This window comes from Trachemys scripta, chromosome 4, assembly GCF_013100865.1.
Source record: "Trachemys scripta elegans isolate TJP31775 chromosome 4, CAS_Tse_1.0, whole genome shotgun sequence".
NCBI classification, from domain to species: domain Eukaryota; kingdom Metazoa; phylum Chordata; order Testudines; family Emydidae; genus Trachemys; species Trachemys scripta.
In genome coordinates this window covers 129,957,623-129,977,010 of record NC_048301.1, presented here as the reverse complement: position 1 = coordinate 129,977,010, position 19,388 = coordinate 129,957,623, and the positions used below count along the sequence as shown (strand labels likewise).

At 42.9% G+C, this 19,388-nt stretch overlaps 1 protein-coding gene across 1 annotated transcript; it reads left to right on the top strand.

Annotated features, from left to right (window-relative positions):
* The first annotated feature begins 976 nt into the window (after positions 1 to 976).
* PROK1 (prokineticin 1) lies at positions 977 to 9,546 on the top strand. Its single transcript, XM_034769846.1, has 3 exons — positions 977 to 1,144; positions 4,352 to 4,477; positions 9,114 to 9,546. Exons 1-3 carry the CDS (start codon positions 1,073 to 1,075, stop codon positions 9,231 to 9,233), a joined length of 318 nt encoding a protein of 105 aa, XP_034625737.1. The 5' UTR covers positions 977 to 1,072; the 3' UTR covers positions 9,234 to 9,546.
* Positions 9,547 to 19,388: the final 9,842 nt, after the last annotated feature.

The following is a 19,388-nucleotide window of genomic DNA, read 5'->3' as shown; positions in this document are numbered from 1 at the left end:
AACATATTAAACAAAATGGAAAAGTCAAAATCAGAACGAAACTTTTTGGTTTCGTAAGAAATAAAAACATTTTGATGGACCTGAAATCATTCTTTGAAATAATTTCATTTTGTGGGCAACTTTTTGGTTTTGTTCCAGTTTGGAATGAAAACAAATTTTGAAATTTCCCACGGAATAGAAATTCTGAATTTCGACCAGCATTAGAGGGAAGGAAAACTGAGGCACAGTGTGGTGAAGAGACTTGGCTAGGGTCACAAAGCAGGTCAGTGGCAGAGTAGGGAATAGAATAGAAGTTTCCTGAAACCCAGCTGGGTTCTCCCTCCATTGGACCATCATGTGAAATACCAATATGACTTTTCACAGGTTATAATTCTCTTATCTGTCTATGTATCCATTTATCTATTTAAACAAGTGTGTGGTTTATATTGTTTCCTGGACTTAAAATGTTTTGGAAGGTATTTCATATATAAACAGACACAGAATATTTTCAAACCTACATTAGGATATTTACATACTATATTCAGATGTAATCTAATCTCACAATTCTCCCCCCCCACACACACACACACACGACACGCTAAACACACTTATCACAGATACCAACACTTTGCACGTTCTGCACTAGCATTTTGGAGGGAGGGGGGAAATCAGCCTAATTGTGTCTTTGTTTTTGCAAAAAGGTGCAAACCCTTAATTTTATTCTAACACAAATTTATAGTGACTATAGGAGGACACTTTAAAACAAATCCAGATATTTCTAAATCATTTAAAAACTGCAGAATTTGTAAGGGTAGAATGATCGTCTTCTCCTCATTCTAGTTTATTAATTTTTTTTTTTTTTTACATCAGCAGAGTCGGGTCTCATCTGCCTATTCTGAGATCATCAGAAAAAACATCACATCAGTGAAGGAGATTGAAGGGGCTGAGATGTTATATACAGAGCCAGGCGAGGGAGGGTGCTCTCAGATCTCATCAGGAGGAGAGCGAGGAGAAAGGGGACAAGGACTTCAAACACCGCACTGTTACTCTGACACACCAGAGAGAAAAGAGTTTCCTTATTTTCCTAGTCACCATGAAAATGGTCATCCAAATCTTGTGCTTCTTCCTTTTAATAACTTTTTACAAATGTGCAGTCATCACTGGGGTAAGTCTGACTTTCTTGCCTATCTAATGTGACATCTGAACATGTTTGAGATCTTATATTCCTTCTGAGATGTGGGTGGTACAAGATTCCCTAAGATCGGAGAAGACAATCACATCTTCTAGCAGTGAAAATATTTATTTTCTGATTTCCTCCTGAAAGCTCAAATAAGAATACGAACAGCAAAAATGTATACTGTGCTTATATCTTCAAAGCATGTCTTTATATTAATTATGATGAAATATCATTATGTGTGTATTAACTCACATTTTGGTCCCAACATATCAGTGATAAAAAATAAGCAATCCTAAACCCAAGAGAAATGCTTGCGTGGTTTTAATTTTCTATTTCTGATGGAAACTCTTAGTTTGAACTAAATCAACATTCCTCCAGCAGCACTTGCTGCTGAGTGAATCTGAAAATGACACTGACTATAAACAAAAGTGAAACAGACTTGATTCCCCACCCCTGCATTTGCGCAGAAAGTTATAGAAAAAAATTAAAGAAATAGAATAAATATGGGAAAATGTGTTATGATTTTTACATTTGTTTGGTTTCTGTAGAGGTTTATTAGTAACACAAATAATGGTTTTAATTATACATGTTTTTTTTGAGCTGTGATCACTCATATCTAATTAAATTCTTTCCAAAATGAGACAAGAATCCAGTACTTTTTATGAGTTAGACTAAACACTAAATTCTTACTCACTGATAATCTTTTATACTCTATCAGCTATGAATCTAGAGAGAGAAATGTATGCAGATAAAAATCAGGCTGGGGAATTGTTGGCTCTTGTTCATAACACTAGCATGCCATAAACTGGTATTTGAGTCAAAGAGGGGAGGGGAGAAATGTTAAAAAGTTTTCAAGCTGAGAAAAATATCAAGTTCTAACAAACTCAACACAAAGGTCAGGATGTGTTAATAGACACCGGCCCATGAGCATTTTGGGGGCTTTGATCTCAGGAGGTACTGAGCATCCCAAACTGTCACTGACTTCACTAGATGTGATAGGAACAGAGCACCTTCAGAAAGAGGCCCTGATCCTCAGCTGGCATAAGCTGTCCTAGGCTACATTGACTTCAATGGAGCCTATCTGCCCTAGTGTCCTAATCAATGTCAGTCTCGTTAATTTATAGCCAAAGAATTAAGAGTTTCTCTCAAGAGAAAAGATCCAAATTTAAAGAGAAAAGGAGAGAGGCAAAATGTATCCTAATATATTTAAATAGTATTCATTTGCATTGTATAAATTCTGCTTATGTGAGAGCATGATATTATTAAACTGCTCTTGGGTTACAGTGAACTCTGAGCTGTTGGAGGGGCCAGGCTGACATCTAAGCACAGAGGAATAGTGAGATGCCTGAGCATCACTCCACAGTCCCTTACGTTTCTTTACATTTTAAACTCCTGGCTTCCCTTGTTTTCCATTTCAGAGACATGAATTCGGAAAAGGATTAAAATACGAAAAAGCGGATTCACTTTCTCGTGACAGAAAGCAAATCCTAGACTATCCCTTTCTTCTCCCTGCAAATAAATTTGTAGTGGAGACTTCTTATGTCCAAGAAATTGTTTAAAGAAGAGAACTTCATTTCAAAAAAGGAATGAGCAATTTGTTTCCCCACGTCCCCGCAAAAAAATAAATTCACACCTGTCTTTCTGTGCAAGTTGAGCCCTACCCTGGTCCCACCGCTGGGAGTTTTACCACTGACTTAAATACGATCAGCATCAGGCTCTCCTTCTAAAAAGTTTACATTTTTTACATCTTACTGATGAAATCTAGTTTGTTTTAAAAATTGAAACTTTTATAGTTCCTCTGTCTGTCTCTCTCAATACACACACACGTAAATACTCCAGAAGAGATTGCAATCCTATCCCACTGGTTTCCGTTGGGAACTCCAATATTCTTCCTTTTAAAATCTAGTGGCTATTCTTAATCTAATAAAGCATACAGAACAAATGCCTTTTTCACTTCATTTCATCCATTCCTAAATGGTACACTAAAAAAAAAAAAAAAAAAAAAAAAGTTAGCCCTAGAATTATGACACTCCACCACCAAGTAAACTGTAAAGATTCTCAAAAGCAGCAAAAAACTCGCACTGATTTCAGTAGGATCACTTGTGAAATAAAGGCCCAGGCTGTGTGAGGGAGGGGATCAGATTCTAGCCATACGTGTAATTTTAGCAGCTGAGAAGCTAAAACCTGCAGCTCTTTCTCAGGCCAATATCCCATTGATTGGTATTAGGGTGACCGGATGTACCGATTTTATAGGGACAGTTCTGATATTTGGGGCTTTTTCTTATATAGGCTCCTATTACCCCCGCACCGCAGTCCTGATTTTTCACACTTGCTGTCTGGTCTCCCTAATTGGTATCAGCTTGCTTGATATTAGCCAAATGTCTCAAACCAGTGTAAGTGGAGCATTCTGTCACTCTGCACCGTACAGTAGCTTGGTGAGTTTGGATACAGGAAATAAGAATGCCAGGTAGGGACACTTTTCAAATCAAATACATAATTGGATCCCTACTTTCCAAAGTTAAAATCTGTACAGATTGTCAAAAGAAAATAACTTCCTTTAGCTCTCAGCATTTCCTAGAATATTTGGGCCTAGAACCATGATCTTCAGTTACATGTTACCTGTTCCCAGCTTTTAGTTTTTGGCTCCCAGATTCTGGAGATTGAAAGATGTGGGGCCAGATCCTCAGCCGGTGTAAATCAGCATGGCTGTTAATTTCAATGGGAGCAACACTGATTTCCGCCAGGGTCCTGATCCCTGACTGTAATGCAAACAAATAAGTGACTATTTTATTATGTAGCCATTGGTTTAATGCTGGGCTGCCCTGAACTCAGCATGGCTGGCTTCCCTAGCTCACCTTGTAGATCATAATTGTTAGCCGCAGGAGCACAAAGACCTTTCCTCTCTGTTGGCATCTGAGTCCAGAACGCGTCAGAAGAGCTCATGTAAAGCCATTCTAGACAGAATCAGATTCTCGCTCTCATCACAAGCACTCATCAACTTAACCTGAGATGTGTGGCTTTTACGGTGTCTCTTGTTCCGATTAAGAATTGATGCCTGTCTTTGAAGCGCTTGCCCGCCCAGCTCAGCTTGACTTATTTACCTATCCTCCTGGAACAGGAATTTTCCCTGGCACACACTAAAGCCTATCTGAATGCACCTCTGGCTAATTGGTGTTTGTTTTGCCTCCCCATTAGGCGTGTGAGAGGGATCTGCAGTGTGGAGCTGGGACATGCTGTGCAATCAGCCTGTGGCTTCGAGGGCTCAGGATGTGCACTCCGCTGGGACAGGAAGGAGATGAATGCCACCCATTCAGTCACAAGGTATGGCCCAGCAGCCTTAACCCTTTCACAGCCTAGTCTAAGCAATGGCCCAGGGGCTGATCTTTTTCAATACTGCTGCATCTATATTTTCTAGATCTACTCTTCTGTGGGAGGGATGAGTTCACAGCTAGCTTTTTTTTTTTTAAAAATAGCACATCGCATTAGTCTAGGCAGTGCTATAACCCTGCTAACCAGATACTATAAGGTATGTTCATGGCATACACAGAGAATTCTCTTGCAGGAAGGTTGCAACGTAACCTTATTTCTCGATAAACATAGAAGAACCCAAAAAGAGAGAGAGAGAAAACAGGCTGCTCCCTAAAACAGAGGCACAACTCATCCTAGCTTACTCTAGACTGGCTCTCTGTAGTGGGACTCCAATTGCAGATGTCCCTACAAAGCCCCCTAGCCTACTAGCAAGACCAGGAAACCCCTTAGGATTTAAAGTGACAGCTTGTAATTTTTACAGTTTAATATACCACGCTGTAGTCTGAAGGACTTTCAGGGATCAGGATGCACAATGCCATCCATCTGTGGATGTATATGCCAGTGGGGCAGGCACTGGTCTAGGACCCAAGCACCCTGGGCTCTGCTCTCAAACTCTGAGAGAATCCCTGCATGGCCTGTGGTGCCTAATCTGTGCCTCGGTTTCTGCATATTTGCATCAGCACACAGAGGCTTACCCAAATGTGCAAAGCTGAAAAGAGAATCCAGGAGTCCTGACACCCGGCTTCCCCTACCATGACCACTCGCGCTTCCAGCTAGATCCTCAAACAGCGCTCTATTAACATCAACCTGTCACAGCTTCTACGGGTCACAGCTGACCTATGGCCAGAGCTGTACAAGCCTGTTTAACAGCTCAACTAGTGCGATGCACGTGGCTCCAGGGGGCTCAATCTGTGCATTCAGTTTATTTAAAGAAAGGTGCTTTTGTCACTTGAGATTAAATTCTAAATACTCAACAAAGCAAACCAGAAGCCAGGATAACGTCTGTGAACCTTCAAAACTCGGTGGCTTTGTTCAGCACGCAACACAAAAGCCTTAGGATTACCCCAAAGTGGGAGTATTTAGCACCAGTTGCTAAGGCCTTTGAGGGACTCTGCTAATAACTCCTCAGATATTGATCTCATGGGAGGGAGACTCAGTAAACAATGCAGGGCTTTCTGCCTGGGATCAGCCTGCAGGAGATGGGGAAGATTCAAAAGGAATCAGACTTTATTAAAATCACCGCGAAGGGGAAATAAAGATAAATGCTCGAGGCTTAAATTTCATAAGGGATTGTTTTGAAAAGACAGGAGATAAACATCTATCAGCTCCTCACCTTTCCATTTAATACCAGAAAAGAAGAGAGAGAGGATGGGGGATGAGAAGGACAAATGGAGGAGAGGCGAAGGAGGAAGTTGAAGACATTGGGGAATCCAGGCCCTTTCCACCCTGGCTGTTCTAATGTTGAATCTCATGGTGTCCCCTAATTTTCAGCAAAAACAGCTAAACGATTGCTGCTGATAGCCAAGGGATAGTTTATCTCAATAATTTGCCTCGCTCAGCCCCTTTCATTATTGAGGCCCTCCATGTGCTGTATAAGTCTCCCCCTGAGGGAGGCATTATCCGCATGTTAAAGCTAGGGGAAACCGAGGCACAGTGGGCTAGATTCTGCAACCTTTATTCAATGAGACTACTCCTGTAATGGCTGAATAATCAGAGGCTCCAGGCCAGCATTGCCAAGGGCACAGCTGGGGCCAGCGTGCCAAGCTGTTGCAGAAATCTGTCCGTTTATTCTGCCGCCCAAACAGATGCCATGTTCTTTTGAACATCTAGCCCTAAGTGAGTAGCCCAGGATCAGAGAGATGAGATGGGCAAGGTGATATCTTTTATTGGACCAACTTCTGGGGTGGGGGGGGGGGAAGAGAAGAGAGACAAGATTGAGCAACTGTGGCTCAAAAGCAGGTCTCTCTTACCAATAAAAGATCTTAGCTCACCCATCTCGTCTCTCTGACGTCCTAGGACCGACACAGCTACAACACTGCATAGCCTAGAGTCACGCAGCCACTGGTGGAGTTAGGAATAGAACCCAGGGGTGAAATCCTGACCCTCTCCCCCAAAAAATCAACAGCAAAACCCAGTTAACTTACATGGGTCCCAGCCACTACTCTCCAGCGAGTGCTAAATCCACCAGGAGATGGAGCAATGACTCAGCAGTTCGAGTGGCAGGTGAAGGTTTAGAAGCAAATTTGACCCATGCCGGGAAAGCAGAGAGCTTGCCTGAGATTATATATTACAGACAGTCAAGGGGTTCCCAGGGCTCTCTAAAGAGATCAGGGGATAAATATCAGGGAAGGAGAAGAGCTGTTGAAGCTAATGGACAGCGTTGGTACAAGAACAACTGAGGATAAACTGGCCAGGAATAAACTGAGGCTGGAAATTAGAAGCAGGTTTCTAATCATCAGAGGACAGAGGTTCTGGAACAGCCTCCCAGTAAAAATAGTGGGGAGTCAAACAACCCAAGTGATTTGAAGGTGGAGTTTGGCAAGTATATAAATGGGATTCTGATGTTAAAGTTTAGTGAACTCTCTCGGGAATGATGTGTACTCATTGCGGGTGGGTCCGAATGCAGGCAGCATGGCTGACTTCAATGGAGCTACACCAGCTCACACCAGCGGAAGGTCTGACTCTCTGGTCCCTGTAACAACAGGGAGGAAGTTGAAGCTAGACAAATTCAGGCTGGGAATAAGGCATACATTTTTTTAACAGGGGAGGTAATTAACCACTGAAACAATTTATCAAGGGTCACAGTGGATTCTCCATCACTGACCATTTTTAAATCACGATGGATGTTTTCCTACCATATCTGCTCTAGGAATTATTATGGGGCAGTTCTCTAGCCTGTGAGATACAGCGGGTCAGACTAGAGGATCACAGTGGTCCCTTCTGGCCTTGGAATCTCTAAATCTATGAAAAGTGAACTAGAACAGAATGAGACAAACAGATAGGGGGCCTCCTACAGGCCCCAGCACCTCTGAAAGTCAAGCTGTTCTTAGGTCACTGCCCACTGGGATTGTCAAAGAAGCCAAAGTGACTTTCAAGGGGGATTGAGTGCCTTAGCCCCTCCACCCCCACTTTAAAGGCCTAACTTTACGCACCCCAGTGTGAAAATGCTGGTTCCTAGATTCAAGGGAAAGAGGCAGCATTGTCCACTAGTGAAAGCAGTGGGCTCTGATGCAGGGCCCTTGGGTTCTGTTCCCAGCTCAGCTCATGACTCGCCGTGCAATGTACTACAAGGCACTGAATGGGGCTCTACTTGACGACAGAGCACAGGGAGCTCTGTTCAGAACACATACAGTGACCAGGCCCCCATCCCTAAGGGATGACAGCCTAACACCGATGCACGTAAGAGGTGAGAGGACAGCCCAAGCGGCAGACAGTGTGGAATGGCTGGGCAGGGGATCATGCAGGCAGGGCTGTGAAACTAGCATGTTTTAAGGGAGGATCCGAAGGGGAACTGTACTTCTCCACCTGTACAATCAAGACACCCGACAGCAGGCGACCCCTCAACAGCCACCTGCTGAGCACTCGCGAGTCGTGCTCACGCTAGTTCCTCATCTGCCCTGACCCAGCCAATGGGAGTTGCGCCTGTGGGTGGGGCAGCACGCGCACTCTCCCCTCCCCCCCCCCGTCACTCCTAAGGCTAGGAGCCGGACATGGTGGCTGCTTCCCACCCTGGGAGCCGCGTGGCGGCTAACAGGAAGCCTGCCAGCCCTGCTACATGGCGGGGTGGCACCGCCAACCGGACAGTTAACGGCAAAGTCAACAGTGCTGACTGGAGCCACCAGGATCCCTTTTTGACTCGGTTTTCCGGTCCAAAACCAGACACCTGGTCAACCTACTCCCAAGAGTTGCCAGGCTAAATTTACTCATGACTAAGGAGTTTTGAGTTGAGAGCCTCAGATGGCTTTGGTCCAAATGAGCTTAATGAGGATACCCAAGTCAGGATCAAGCGCCCAATCCTGCAACCCTTTACTCTTGCCAGGAATCCCATTGTCAGGGAGGGGGATTAGGCTTTGATTTGCAGGGTTGCCAACTCTGACCATTTTATTTTCCAGTCGGGTAGCAGTGGGTGTTTTTTCACAAGGCCCCAGCTCTTGGAGTCATGCCATTATGTGAGAACCTCAGCTTCCATTTTAAAAAGAGGCAGTTGCTAACCCCCATGGTTGTAGAGAAAAGCTGGTTAAACAAGACCCGGGTGCCCCCTAAAAACTCAGAAACTATGAGGCTAATTAAATAAGCCAATCTTTTTTTAAAAGGCTTGTGATTTGTCCAGCCAAGTTCCTGAGTTTTGGGGGCTTGACTCCTGAGTTTTGAACACTTGGCACTGACAATACTGCACCTGATCAGTCCTATTGAAGCCAGAGGGAATTACTCACATGGCCAACATTATCCATTAGCTTAAGTGCTTTGCTGGATTGGGGCCAGAGTAAAGAACTTCAGGATTTGGCCCATTGTCACTGGACATGAAACCCCAACAGGAAGACAGGGAGGAGTCTGTTTCACCCAGCCAAGGATTTTCCTAGCATTGCTCTGTGGTTGAAGTTCTGACATTCTTTGCAGTGTCTTTTGTCTCTTCCATTTTCTGCTCAAGGTCCCTTTCCTTGGAAAACGCCAACACCACACCTGCCCGTGTTTGCCAAACTTTATATGCTCCAGGTTCATGGATGGCCGATTCCGGTGTTCAGTAGACTTCAAGAACATAGACTTTTAGCAAACAGGATGTCACTTCAGAGCCCTTCCCAGCTGGAGAACCGGGCAGCACTGCTCTCTGAAATGAGCACCACCCAATGCCTCTTTATTTCTCTTCGCCATCACCACGTATTCTACACAGTGAGTGTAAAGACAAAATTTGGGCAGAGGGAGATTTTCAAAGGCACAAATAACATTGAGCACTGCCCTCAGTAGATCGCAAAGTGCATTACTAAAGAGGTTAGGATCATTATCCCCATTTTATAGATGGGGAAAACTGAGGCACAAGTAGGCAAACTGACTTACCCATGGTCACTCAGCAGAGCAGTGGCAGAGCCAGGAATAGCACCTTGGTCTCCTTAGTCCAAGTCCAGTGCTTTGTCCACTAGCCTGTGCACACTCGCCTAACTCCCATTGACTTTCAATGAGTTGGGTGCCTAACTGCCCTTTGAAAATCTCCCCCAACATCTTCTGAAAATGTCACTTTGCATGTAACAAAAGGGATGCTGTCAACAATACTTCAGACCCAACATTTATTTTATATAGTGGAACAAAGGGGTTTTACTAGAAAGAAAGGTTTTCAAGATTAAAAAGGTAGGGCAAATTGTGTAACCCTCACTCATCTGGTTAAGTGCTTTCTCACACAAATAACCCCTGTGCTTGCGTCTGACAAAGTGGGCATTCACCCACGAAAGCTTATGGTCCAATACTTCTGTTAGTCTTAAAGGTGCCACAGGACCCTCTGTTGCTTCTGACCCCTGTGCTGTTATTCTTATTAAGGATGGAGCTCATACTTAACAGTTATGGGATGCTTGAATAAAAATAATATAAGACCGGAGGCAGAGGCAGACTGCAGCTTACGGCATCCACTGTCTGATCTGCTCTGTGCTGTCTACACCAGAGCTCCACCTTGCAAATGGAGGATGAACTTTGGCCTCCGCAGCCAAACCCCACATCCCTGCCCACCACCAACAGCTGCTCCATGCAGTCCTGTTGTATCCAGTGGGTCTGCTCTGGGAGCAAGTACTGATCAGGGCGAGTACAGGCTTTACAATCAGGCTAGTACAGGGGAACAGGAACTGAAATGGAAAATAAACAGCAGGTGAAATTAACCAACCACAGTGAAATGCTAAACTGAAGAACAGCGCTGTGGAGCTCAAAAACTGGTCTCTGTCACCAAACGGAAGTTGGTCCAATGAAAGCTATTACCTCACCCCTGTGTGTGTGTGTGTGTGTGTGTGTCATATCCTGGGACCCACACAGCTACAACAACATTGCAAACTAAATAATGTAAATTCTTTTTTCCATTTCATTTTTGAAAGTCTCAGCTGGCCAGAGAAACTTTGATAGAACCATATTTTGTGAGAACATACAGGTCCATCAAATCAAAATGCTTTGCAAGACTTGGTTGCTTGCAGTGGAATTTCCTTTTAGAAGAGAATCGGGGGGGAAAAGCTCCAACAATATCAAAATGGGATTGACATTTTCAGAATAACACATTTTGATTTTTGTTTTGCGGTGACTTGTATTATATTAAAATATAATAAATGAAATGACAAGAGTCAAAATTAAACAATTGTGTCATAATGTATTGTTTAAACCAACCTGAAATGAATGTGTCATTCTCAGAGAATTTCAGAATGGTGGATTTTTACTCTGATTTAGAACAAAGCTAAATGTTGAAGTCTCAAAATCCTACACAAAACAGAACTTCCATCCTCTGCACAGCTGTTAATCCAAGCTGTAATTATTAACAGTTAGGTTTTTTAAGTAGAGGACCAGATGCTAGCATCCAGACACATGTTGTGGAGCAGCATACTCCACAAGCAGTCCTACTCGTTCTTAATGGAATTGTTTGCAGAATCAGCGACTACTCAACATGGGTAAGAGTGGAAAGACAGACTTTAAGGCCAGAGGGGACCATCATGATCATCTAGTCTGACCTCCTGCACATTGCAGGCCACAGAACCTCACCTACCCACTCCTGTAACAGACCCCTAACCTCTGGCTGAGTTACCCAAGTCCTCAAATCATGGTTTAAAGACTCCAAGTTACAGAGAATCCACCATTGACACTAATTCAAACCAATCCAACCCATGTTTTTTATCCTGTGTCCCTTTAATTATTGAACGGTTTGATTTCCCTTTAGGTGCTCACCCTGATACAAGCCTTTATTGTAATGATTCAGTTAAGTCTAGCATTTGTTCACGAGGACCTTGAACCAAAGTCCATTCAGGTCAGTTGCAGTATCTCCATTGACTTCAGTAAGTTTTGAATCAGTCCTTAGGGAAAGTACGTACTATATAAGGAAAGGCTTAGTTATTCACACCCTACTCCGCATCTGCCTAAGCTTCAGATATTCTATCATTACGATATCACAGGCTGGTCTTCATATTTATGTCTGTCAATCTCACTCCAAGAGTATATTAAATACAATTAATTATTGTTCACTAATACATGTGGTACGTTACCTTCCGGAAAGGCCATCAGTTCAGAGGCCTGAATGCACTTGCCCTTTCTAAAGGTCTGTTTAAGATCCTTCTGTGTCATTTGATCTTCATTTCTGGTCTCATTTTAGCAGTTATTGCAAAATGGAGGTTTGTCTCCAAGAAGATCGAACAATGCTAAAATGCAAAACTTATTTTTGGAATTGATACAAAAACTCTGTTCATGGGAAAATAACATTCTGCTTGTAATATTATGTACGTGGGAAAACTGCATTTGACTCTATTATGATAAACATACTTAATGGTAAAACTGTGTTTTGATGTCTCAATCTTTATGCAGTCTCATTCAGCACTGTATCATTCATTTGTATTATGGTGGCACCTACAGGACTGCAACTGCTATTGGGACCCTATTGTGCTGTACAAATATAAAATAAAAGACAGTCCTTACTCAGAGTTTACAATCTAACTAGACAAGGTAGGCAAAGGGTGAGAGAAAGGTTGTATCTATTTCTCTTTCCACTTAATTTTATCTGGAACATCAGATGAGATACTGGGTGGCAGAGTCTTATTGACTAGGATACATCATCTTTAGTGTTATACTAGGCGAGTGAGCTGATGTGATCCTTATCTGGCACTTTTTTGGGGACATGCCATGTGGATCCTAATTCATTGTTGGAACCAAATAAAATAAGTGTTAGTAGAATGATTCCCTGTATGTATGGTTAGTAGGGCTTGAGCTAAAGGGCTGTGCTTGAGCTAAAGTAGTAAGACCATTAGACTGTAGCAGAAGTAGGTTGTTACCCTATGATGTACCAGCTGTTACTAGCAGGGTATGTGTTATCACGTTCTGCTCTGAGTTTCTTATTTTGTTTTGCACACCAAGATACACTTCCAGGGCCAGATTCTATGCTGGTGTAAATGAAAGCAACTCCATTGAATTCAAGGGAGTGCTATCCACTTACCCCTGTCGAATTTTGCATTCAGTCAGAATGACTGTTTTAAAATTAAAGAAAACAACAACAAGAATGAACAGAAGTAAAGTTTGGGGTGCAGGTGAGAGAGAGCACAGTGTGTGAGCCCCCCTCAAACAAGCTGCCGTAATGCTAAAAACAAAATGGCCACTAGCTCTGCACATAGGTGGAGTTCTTTGACATTTTAAAAAAAGTGCACTATGCAGAAAAAAAGAGCAATACAGTTTCACAATGACATACACCCCCATAAGGGATTATGGTCTTTAAAGTCACTTTAAGGGCTTAAATGAGACTAGGATCATACCTAGGTCTCATACCATCCCTCTGCACGGGGATGAATTTCACCAGACATGAGGACTGCTTGTAAAACTGAGGGGGGGTTTCCCTGCAAGAAATTTCAGGGTTTTTTTTATTTTGTTTCTCCCCCATCCCCACACACACTTTTCACAGGAAGTCTGAAAATTTGTTTCATTTCAAGTTTAATAGAAATTGTTGTTTCATTTCCGTTTTGGAAAAAAAAAAAAAAGATGAAAAGTGCACCTCAAACCAAAAACATTGTTGCATTTAAACATTTCCCATTGAAAAAAAAATGTAGCCAGAAGTGACATTTTCCTGTAAAACCCCATTTTTCAGTCATAAAACATTGACTAGCTCAATTCTACATGCATAGCAGATATACCAGTCATCCTTAGTCACTTATCTTACTCCAGGTTTTAGAGTAGCAGCCGTGTTAGTCTGTATCTTACTCCAGACATTTTCCTTTATCTAACACACACTTGTTTCTTTTGCCACCTAGTGGAGGAAGCACTTTATTCTTCAACTGTTTTGAAGCGAAGACTTAGGAGAACTTGGAATTATCCAGAAAGCTAATCTATGCATAGGTACTAGAATTAGGGGTGCTGCTGCACCTCCTGGCTTGAAGTGGTTTCCATCATATACAGGGCTTATTGCTTGGTTAAATGGCTCTCAGCACCCCCACTATAAAAACTGTTCCAGCAGCTCTGAATCGATGGCATTTTATGAGCATCCCTGTATGTATGAAAACTGAATAGAGTAGCAACATTATAGCATTTAGACACCCAACATAGAGGAGACTGAATTACATAAACCCTTAAATAGACAGACACATGAACATACTGGTCACAGATTTACATTAGGACTGGAAAGAACTCAGAATATGGCACTTTCTAGACCATCTCCAATAGGTACCCATCAAGCAGAAACTTACAGGTCTCTAGCAATTTTGGCTCCACCATCTTTCAGAAAGGTGTGCCACTAAAAACTGTATTCAAAGAAACCAATTGTAATGACAATACAGAAGCTAAGGAGCTTATTAACAGTAGTGTTATATACACCCACCTATAGGTCAGAATCCTTGGCATAATTTAGTCCTATGCCTTTAAAACATGTAAGACAGCAGATGCTGTCTGTGTTTCACACACAGAAGATGTAGGTTGAGTAACTATAACTGCTAACTAGTTAGACTTAACGACATACTCTTGCTAAGTTGTGAAGTAACTTCCTCTTTTACCTTTGTCTTCAATTTTACAAGCTTTAAACTTATAATTTGTAACAGATACTGTATCAGACAGTATAGCTTGATCTACTGTATCATAAGGTAAAATGTTATTAGATACAGAAATCTGAAAGATGTCAAGATTTAAGAAACTGTTTCAGAAAATTAAAGTTATCTAAAGGTGTTCTGTAAGAAACCCCCTCAATCTGAGGATTTTTTGGTCATCTAGGAAGGCAACGTGACCACAAAAATACTGCAGATAGCTTAGATCATGCTCCCTATTTTAAATAGAAACGTGGTCAAGTTATATGTACACAAGAGAATTGTGGTGAAGGGAACCAACAGATTCTTAGACAAAAGAGGAAGATGCTTTGAATTGGCTCAAACTAAAAATTTTACCACTAATTGAATCTTTGATTAGAGCAGCATAAGAGCTTACAGCAAAAATGAAATTCCAGAGGATTTAGAATAGTGTCAAAATTACTACCTTCGTATTTTGTTTTGGGTTTAACGTGACAGTCTTGCTTGCATAAGTAGCAAAGGTTGGCTCATAGCATCAGTTGGGCAAGGTAATTTTGAACCAAACTGACATTCTAGTAACTTGTTTACATGTCTAACTCCTACTTTAGATTGTTTTGGTTGAACAGACAAAAGCAGTCCCATAATTCTACTGGCAGATAAGCCTGACCGGAAGTAAATTAGGATCCATAATTCCATGTGGGTACTGTAAATCACTTGCCCAGATTAGAATAGAACTAGAATAAAGCTATTTTGGCTACAGACACTTAGGGTGACCATATGTGCCATTTTTAAAGGGACAGTCCCATTTTGGGGGACTTTTTCTTATATAGGCGCCTATTACCCCACACCCTCTGTACCTTTTTTCACAGTTGCTATCCGGTAACCCTACAGACACTCATACATTTATATTAATTCTCCAGTCTGTTCTTTAGCTAAGGAACATAGATCCAGAGAACAGTGGGGGGAAAAAAACCTGGAGAGGTAACTGGTTAATTCAATTACTTAACTAGCGTGTGTTTAATAAACAATCTTTTTCACATGAGATTCCACCCTCCATCAGAAACTCAAGACAGATGAACTCTCCTTTCCAGAGGCAAATCATTGGTGTGTGTCTGTATAGCGCTTTCTAAGTTTGTTTCAGATAAATCGATTTCAGGCACAGCCTCCCAGGACTAGAAGCATTTGTGGCTCATGGCAGGATGTGAAGTTACTTCTTTCTTTTGAGAAGTGCCCCCTGCCCCATCTTTGGCAACAGGACCAAGACAATTTTATCTCCTGCTCTCTTTAGATGATCTGCAGACTTTGCCCGTTTTGTGGGTAAGCAAGCAGCTGGCCAGCATATCAGCCTAATGCTCAGCAACGGGAACCTTTATGATGAAAAGTAGTACAAGAGCCAAGTGTACTAAGGCTGTATAAATACATCATGAATAAAGACATTGCTCCCTCTAGTTCACTGTCTGAACCTGGCCCAGGTTAATAATGATTATGTCCCATGTAAATCATTTATGATCCATTTTTATCTCTTTTCAAGACACCTAGCAGTACCAAATGCTGGGGCCATCTCAGATTTGCAAACCTGAGGGACTCCCTAAGTGGGGACGCTTCCTCTGGCTGTTTTGTGAATCCAGCCCTTCATTTCTTTTACTTATATTAAAAAAAAAATACCCCAAACATTTCATTGGACCTACATTTTTTTAAAAATAAATGTTTCTGATTCGCTGAAAATTCCAAACGGTTTTGGTTCAACCCAAACAGATTCCCCCTCCCCCTAATTTTTCAGGACTGCCAGTGAATCTAAAAGTCAGTTATGCACCCTGCTCGAGTCAGGACCCAAACCTGGAGAGTTTTGAAGATAAAAATCAACACCATGAAATGCACCCAGAAATGAATGTAAAGCTGGGGGAGAATTAGTGTAATATGCTCCCCACATAGTGGTCCACTGAATGGGGAGAGTCACGTTCTGCAGTAGCTGTAGCCTCTGGATGGTCTTCAGAAGTAAGTGCTATAAATAAATATTAATAGCCTAATAAATAAGTGCTTCTGTATTCTACTGTGATGATCCCAAACACTGCAGCTTCTGACAGGGAAAGGACACATAGGGCACAAAGCAGTAACACTGTCTGGGGCTCGGAGAGGCGTGAATAATTATGGCAAGGCCCGGATCAGAGAGAAATGTCTAACCAAACACAGATGGAAAGAGGCACTTTATCACCCCCAAGCAATGTTACCCGAGACTTCAGGAGGAATCAGGGATCAAGACGCATCGATAGCCTGTGGTGAAGAGGGGTAGGGGTAAGTCCGCATCTCCACCATACTCTCCAGATGTTTCCCCTGATCTATCAGCATCACCTTCACTTTGTTTAGGTTTAGATTTAGCCAGATTTCTATCAGTGTACCTAGCTCACCCAGGCCCTGGGATACCTGGGAAATCACACTATCTTCACAACATGAGGGGGACACGTAGAACCTTGTGGTGATCCCAAGAGAAAACCTGAGGGATGGATGAGCAATTACGCACATCTATCCTCTGTATGGAAAAAAAGAACAAACAATGAAGCAAGAACCCATGTCCTCCTGGCAGGGAAATCAATAGAACCTCATCATCAAGGGTATCAAAGGCTGCTAACTAGAGGTTAATTGCATTGTTTATTGACATGCCAAGCTCAGTTCTCCTGCACATGTTCTCTTTCCAAAGTGAAGCCCCATCGTTGCAAACCCAGGTTGCTTCTGATATACCAGAAAAGTTTTCCCTCTTTGAAAGTCATCAAATGCATGCCTGGGATTGAAGCTGAAAGCTCCGCATATCATTATAAATTGATGTTCTAGTTATTAATAATTGATGCAAAAACAGTGCATGTAGTATCTATATAAAAAAAATCCAAATTAGCCTCAGCATTTTATCGTGAGTGCATTTGCTTCACTGCAAGAATTGGTGAACCCAGTAACAGTAAAAGTCAGTTAGCAAAAGAGAAATCCACCTGGTCTTGCTTTAGTTCATTCTGGGCCCAAATCTGGTTGACTTTGGTGGAGGGCTGACAAGATCAGGCTCTCAGCCTCAGGTTGTATCTACACTGCAGTCAGAAGTGTGACTGTAAAACTCCCCTGTTTAAATAGTCCTATGATGCTTGTAAACCTTCCCACCGTTCATAATGGCCACATCTCCCCACTAGAGAAGCTACATTCAATCCCTGAACAATACATAAACTTCGCATTTATAATAAAGTGGACTCCAAAACTATTTAAACTCAATTCAGTAACATCTCCCAAAGATATTGCAGGAAATTGCCATATCTGTCGCAATGAATCTGTTACAGGCCTAGCTGCAGAATCTCGCTTCTTTAGCTCTGGAGGTACCAGGTTCAATCCCAGGGGAGTTGGCCAAGGTGGCAGCCATCAGATAAATGGGGGACTGTCTGGGCTTTGAGTCGCTGTGCATCTCAGATGAGCTTCCTTTAGTAGCCTTATTAAAATAACTGCATGTATGAATGTCCCATGGCAGAACCTGCCCCACAAAATGGTCTATTGGCCTATTCTCTATTCACTAGTTCCACTCTAGCCTGTTTACTCCTGGCTTTCTGTTCAGAGAATGATTTTCAAACCTAGAGTGACTGATCCATTGCTTAAGCATCCCCCATTGACTTCAGTGGAGTGACACCCCATTTTCTAATAGTACGTGCCTATTGAAAGGATCTCAGGGCTGGTCTGCATGGTAAAGTTATACCAGTAGAAGCTAAAATGCAAATTTAAAAGTGATAAAGTAATATCAGTGTACCCTTCTGTGTAGACACGGTTATTCTAGGATGTGTCTTTTTAGTTTGTCAGTTGGTTCAGTTTATTCCAGAATGAGAGTGGTCCGGATTGGGGATTATGCCAATATAACTATACCAGTATAATTCCACCAGTAGAACTCTCCCATGTAGACAAGGCCTCATTCTCTCTCTGGAGTGAATGGGGCCCTCCAGACAGTGTGATTCAGCAGTAATTACCCAGCACTGAAACACAGGGTTTTAGTGCCTGAGTTGAGCAACTCAGCAGAAGAGTCCAGCATTTCTAAACCAGGGCTCACTCACCATTAGGGCATCTCCTCCTGGCTGCTCTGGGGATTGGCTCCATCCAGGTCTGATGCCCCCTTCCTTTGTTTGCTCTGACCACAGCCCCACTCACTCACTAGGACTCAGCAAGCTCCCTCTGCGTGACTTGGCTGCTCCTTCTTCATGGCTTAGTCTTCCAGCCAGGTGACTACATGCTTTCCCTTGTTGTGCGTAGCAAAGTCTCTCCAGGCCATCCTTTAACCTAAGACTGTGCCACTTTCCCCATGGCAAGTAGGGGAACACAGGCCTGCCCGTTTCCCCAGGCTCCAGCACAAGGATTCTCTGTCCAGCAAGCAGAGTCTGCTTACTCCCAGACCTCCTCATGCCTTCCCTTCTTGGTGTTCTGGCCCAGCTCAAACTCCCAGGCTACTTCTCCTACAGCCCTTTCTAGCTTTATCCCAGCCCAGCCTATGCCTGCTCAGCTGAACTTCATCTGCCATTAGGCCAGCCAGCCTAATTCTCCCCCAGGTGCAGCCTACTAAGTTAATGAGCCCCTTCCATGCTACCTTAACCCCTTCAGGGGAAGTGTGGAGTGAACAGTCCATCACAAGGGTACACAAGTCTCCACGGCAATAAAAAGAAAACATTGCATCAAGCCTTAGAGCCTGGGCAGCTGACTCAGGCTCCTGGGGTTCAGCCTGTGGGGCTAAAAATGGCAGTGTAGATACTCAGGTGGAGCCCAGGCTTTGAGACCCTCCTCTCTTGCAGGATCTCAGAGCCCAGGCTCGAACTCAAGTCCAAACGTCTATACTGCAATTTTATACCCCTGCAGCCCGAGCCCTTCAAGCCCAAGTCAGCTGCCTCAGGCCAGCTGCAGCTGTGCCGTGGAGCTTTTATTACAGTGCCCTTAGAGTCTGCCAGCCTGGGATAGTCTATGTGCTGAGTTCAGCTTCAGTTTGTTCTCAGAGCTCCTGCTGTTACTCCCCCGGTGCTCCCCCATTGGGCTCTTTCTGTCATCTTAAACAGCAATTGCCTCTGAAGTATTTTATAGCCCTTTGCAAATAAGTCTCTGTGCATGGGAAAACAGTAACACCCCCATTCCGTAACACCAGTGACATCACTGGGGTTACACCATTAGAATTAGGGGAGGAATTTGGCCCCAGACCATATTTTAAACACTACATGATC

Bases quoted from the DNA above. Each gene is read 5' to 3' on its own strand.
- PROK1 (XM_034769846.1), top strand. From the start codon at position 1,073: ATGAAAATGGTCATCCAAATCTTGTGCTTCTTCCTTTTAATAACTTTT. The intron at 1,145-4,351 runs GTAAGTCTGACT...CCTCCCCATTAG, and splicing joins AATGTGCAGTCATCACTGGG to GCGTGTGAGAGGGATCTGCA. The intron at 4,478-9,113 runs GTATGGCCCAGC...TTTCTGCTCAAG, and splicing joins GCCACCCATTCAGTCACAAG to GTCCCTTTCCTTGGAAAACG.